Consider the following 4,581-nt stretch of genomic DNA (forward strand, 5'->3'; position numbering starts at 1 on the left):
CTCCTGCCTCAGCCTCCCAGGTAGCTGGGACTACAGGCGCCCGCCACCACGCCCGGCTAATTTTTTGTGTGTTTTTAGTAAAGACGGGGTTTCACTGTGTTAGCCAGGATGGTCTCAATCTCCTGACCTCGTGATCCGCCCGCCTCGGCCCCCCAAAGTGCTGGGACTACAGGGTGAGCCACCACACCAGGCTTATTCACAGCTTTTAAAATCTGCTTTGGACTGGCAAGCCAAACAATTCTCCCCCGAGTGAACAATTCTTCCTTCTAAAGAAAATGAATCTTAACAGAGATAGCATTAAAAATTGAGGGAGGTTACTTTATTTACTTCCAGATTTAGGGCTGTCTAACTGGTTCAGGTTAGAAGTCAGACCTATGGGAAAGTAGAAAAATACAAGGCGACATACACCAACATTACCTGTAGGTGATATAATGTTTCCTCCATATCTGCCCCCTTGGCATTGCACTGAAATGATGGACGTCGGGGACTCCACATCGAGGTGCGTGCATCATCTCCAGAGTAGATGTGTCCAGTTGCCCAGTCACTTTCAGCCCCAAGAAGTGCTGCATTTCCTGGATTTTTTCCTTCATTAAGTTTCCACTGTATTTCATTTTTGTCACTCGAAATTTGTTCATCTCAAGGCCATAAAATCTTTCTAAGTATCTCTGGAAAAAAATACATTCAGCAATGCATAATTATGCACAGAAAAGTTTCTGTTGGGAGCTCCACATATATGACTCAATGGCACACTGATACTTTTGGACCAGGAATTTTGCACATCTTACTCACAGGTTACATTACTGTTGTTTGGACAATTAATTATAATTAGGAAAAAAATCTTAAATTTTTGTACTATCGCAGACATGTCAGCCAGGAGCAGTAGCTCAGGTCTGTAATTGCAGCATTTTGGGAGGCTGAGGCAGGAGGGTTAATTGAGCCCAAGAGATCAAGACTAGCCTGGACAACATGGCGAAACGTCCGCTGTACAAAAAATACAAAAATTATCCCAGAGCATTGGTGCATGCCTGTAATCCCAGCTACTCAGGAGGCTGAGGTGAGAGGATCACTTGAGCTTGGGAGGTAGAAGCTGCGGTGAGCCCTGATTGTACCACTGCACTCCAGCCTGGATGACAGACACAGACCCTGTCTCAAAAGAAAAAGAAAAAAAACAAAAAAACAAAAAAACAAAGACATGTCATAAACTACTAGCTAGATTTATTCCCGGAATCCAAGTGGAAATACCTTTTTTAAAATGTCATTTATTCATTTTTAAGAGACAGTAGTCTCTCTTGGTCACCCAGGCTGGCCACAGTGGTGCATACCTGTAATCCCAGCACTTTGAGAGGCTAGGGTGGAAGGATAGCTTGAGCCCCAGAGTTTGAGAACAGCCTGGGCAACAGGGTGAAACCCTGTCTCTACTAAAAATACAAAAATCAACCAGGAGTGGTGGCACATGCCTGTAGTCCCAGCTACTTGGGAAGACGAGGCGGTAAGATCACTTGAGCCCAGGAGATGGAGGTTGCAGTGAGCCAAGATCGTGCCACTGCACTGTAGCCTGCGTGTCAGATTAAAACCCTATCTCAAAAAAAAAGAAAAAAAAAAAGAAAGAAAAGAAAAGAAAAAAAGGATACATGAATTATTAACATTATTAATATAAGTTGGGACGCAAATTTCTTGCTTAAAAACTCAAAGCTAAACAAAATGGACAACTATGATAAATTCAATGTTAAAAGCATCTTAAAAAATAGGGACCAAACTCTTTTAATTAAGGAAAAGAAATTAAGAATTGAAAAAAAATTCCATAAAAAATGCTATAAAGATGGGCCCAGCATGGTAGCTCACATCTGTAATCCTATCACTTTGGGAGGCTGAGGTGGGGGATTGCTGAAGCCCAGAAGTTACAGACCAGCCTGGGCAACATAGTGGAACTCCATCACCATAAAAAAGAGAAAAAAAGCTATAAAGATATATCTGAGATGACTGCGGGTAAAGGGAATATGCTTAAATTATCATGGCAGCCTGGAGTGGTTATATTAATCCAGCCATTGTTCAGATCTCAGATTATTAACTGGTATTTAATGATTAGTGTAAAATACCGTAACAGAAGTGAACGCCAATTATTTTGAATGGAAATTTCTTGGCCAAAGGTTTTTAGAAGAAGAAACATGTTCACTTGCCAATTTCATAACACTCCTTCAAAACCAATACCTCTTTTGTATATTCCTCTTTGGCAAGAAAAACTTAATACTGAAAGCAGACAGCCTCCTAGACCAATTTTCAGCTGATACTTAAACGCAAACAAACAAACAAACAAACAAACTGGTTATTGCAATAAATCTTAAAGAGAAACATCAAGCTAGATAAATACTATAGAGTCCATACTTACTTCACCAAATAGCACATTATTTTTTTCCAGGCTTGTAGAGCTGTTCAGGGGAAGAGCTCCAGAAGCAGTGGCCTGCAGGAGCAGTATTAGAAGAAACTTCATTGTAAACTTCTAAGTGGATCAACTCAGTTTATTCTGTTCCTTTCTAGTCTAAGTTCCTGAACCGTTCCTCTTTATATAGCCCTTAGTCCAAGCTCTGTGAATATGAATCCCATGAATGACTCATAGTTGATATCATCCCTTGATTTACCTCAAAAACATGCAAACAAAAGCATGACCTTATTCAGACGACAATGGATCAATTAGCATCTAGTCCATCACTCAAGCAATTCAGAGTATGTACCTTCAAAATGATAAATAAGCCCCTACTTCCACCTATCCTACGAAATAAGCCTTTGTAAAAGAAATATCAAGCAACTAAAAGAGAAAGAGAACTTAAAATATGTTTTCTTAAAGCCTGATATTCTCAATTTTCATTATAATACTTTCCTTATATTCATTATAGATAAAAAAAATTTTAAAGTAAATGTTGAAAGATTAGATAAAATGCTTTTGCTGGAGTAAATGAATGCTTTTTTAAACGGAATCTAGCTCCCTAGAGAAACGCGATACAGAGATTTTATATGTAGCAAAAAAAAAAAAAAACAGTTTGTAATATCGTGATACTTTGTTGTTTATTCCATGTGTTGTACCGGCTCAGATCGTGATTCTATACCTTAACATCTTCAGACATCTAAGCTGAAGCTCAGTCCCAACTGGGTACCTGGATAGATTCCAGAGGCAAATTTTCCTTACATCCTAGATTGTCTAGTGTTGGTAGGATGTGGGTTAACTCTTTTCAACTTTAGCAGTTAGGAAAAGTTTGCCTCTGGAATCTATCTGCCTGTCACCTCAGCTACTTTCCCTCTTGACCTAATTGTCCCATTGCACAGAATCTGTCTCTTACGCAGTAGAGAATATTTAAGCATGAAAAACTTTTACGAGTCAGGGAATAAAATTCCAAAGGTAGAATTGCAAGCAGTGGTGCTGCAGTGTGAGGATAGATTCTACTCAACACCTCTTCAAATCACATGACAAGTTCCCTGCCTCCTGATTGTATGGGGACAGCCTGGACGGTGGGGTAGGGGGCACATAAAAGTGTGTTAAGATTTAGCCATTGCTCTGACCCACTTCGGTGGCCTGGGAAACGGTCTGCTGGCTGCTTGAGTGAGGCTTAAAGAAAAGGAGAAAATATAGAACAAAATAATTTTCCAATTTATAAATTATCTTGCCTCACTCTTGCAGAGAACTATGCAGATTCTTTCTGACCTGTTCTCCTCTCTCTAGCCATTGATTTGTTTTCTCTGAGACTATCTAACCTACAAATACAGCTGGTCATTCTGCTGTGAGAACGTCACTATTTAATGACACAAAGTTTAACAGACTTGCCTTCTGTGCTCTAAACAGCATCTCTAAATCCAGATCACTTGGTTTTATAAATGTTTTCCAGAAAATTGTTATCAATCCTCTGGCGAGATGCCACATCAGACAGGTGAAACTGGTGCCATGGGTCACTTACTGATCTGGTAGTGTAGAGTACAGGCTACTCCATTAAGATGTTCATTCTCAATGGGGAAGATATCACTCCCAACTGGGTGAAAAATTGGTCATCAAGGGCAAACAAATATATATTTGTGTGTATAAAAGACAGATATGCATATAGCACATGAGCAGATATACAGTTTATCTCTGCTATTAAATTTGTATGGGGGAAATCTCTAAAATGTCTACAAAGCCTCTTTCTCAGGAGTAGTGATAAATGTTGAGAAACCCTGATCTACGTATTACAAAGGAAAGAGAACTAACATTTATGGAGAGGCTTTAACAGTTGCCAGCAGTTTCATGCACCGTCTTATTTAATCCTCACAATAGTCATTTATGGATGAGGAAACTGAACTCAAATAACTTACCCAAAGCCACACGACTGGTAGGTGGCATAGCTGAGGTTTGAGGCCAAGTCTGTTTCCAAAGCCTTTCTGCTTCCATTAAACCAGGCTGCAAAGTCAAAGTCAGTTCAGAGATGGCTGAGTCATTCTCTCTGCCCCCAGATATTTACCTTGTTGTTGGAGAGTAAGAACAGGAAAATAAGCAAATCACTAACAGTACGTATGTATATGTCATCACATTGTCTTTACCTTATGATGTACACATAGGAC

The 4,581-nt window shown here is 39.7% G+C and overlaps 1 protein-coding gene across 1 annotated transcript in view; it reads right to left on the minus strand.

The window, feature by feature from the left end:
- MMP12 (matrix metallopeptidase 12) overlaps window positions 1-2,585 on the minus strand; it is a 12,292-nt gene extending 9,707 nt beyond the window's left edge. Inside the window, exons 1-2 of the mRNA XM_011984407.1 lie at window positions 2,387-2,585; window positions 418-665 (exon numbers count right to left, since the gene is read on the minus strand). Of these exons, the coding sequence (XP_011839797.1) occupies window positions 418-665; window positions 2,387-2,488 (350 nt within the window). The 5' untranslated portion in view covers window positions 2,489-2,585. The remainder of the gene's footprint in view (window positions 1-417; window positions 666-2,386) is intronic.
- Between the last annotated feature and the right edge of the window lie 1,996 nt (window positions 2,586-4,581).

Source organism: Mandrillus leucophaeus, unplaced genomic scaffold (assembly GCF_000951045.1).
Source record: "Mandrillus leucophaeus isolate KB7577 unplaced genomic scaffold, Mleu.le_1.0 Scaffold267, whole genome shotgun sequence".
Classification (NCBI taxonomy): domain Eukaryota; kingdom Metazoa; phylum Chordata; class Mammalia; order Primates; family Cercopithecidae; genus Mandrillus; species Mandrillus leucophaeus.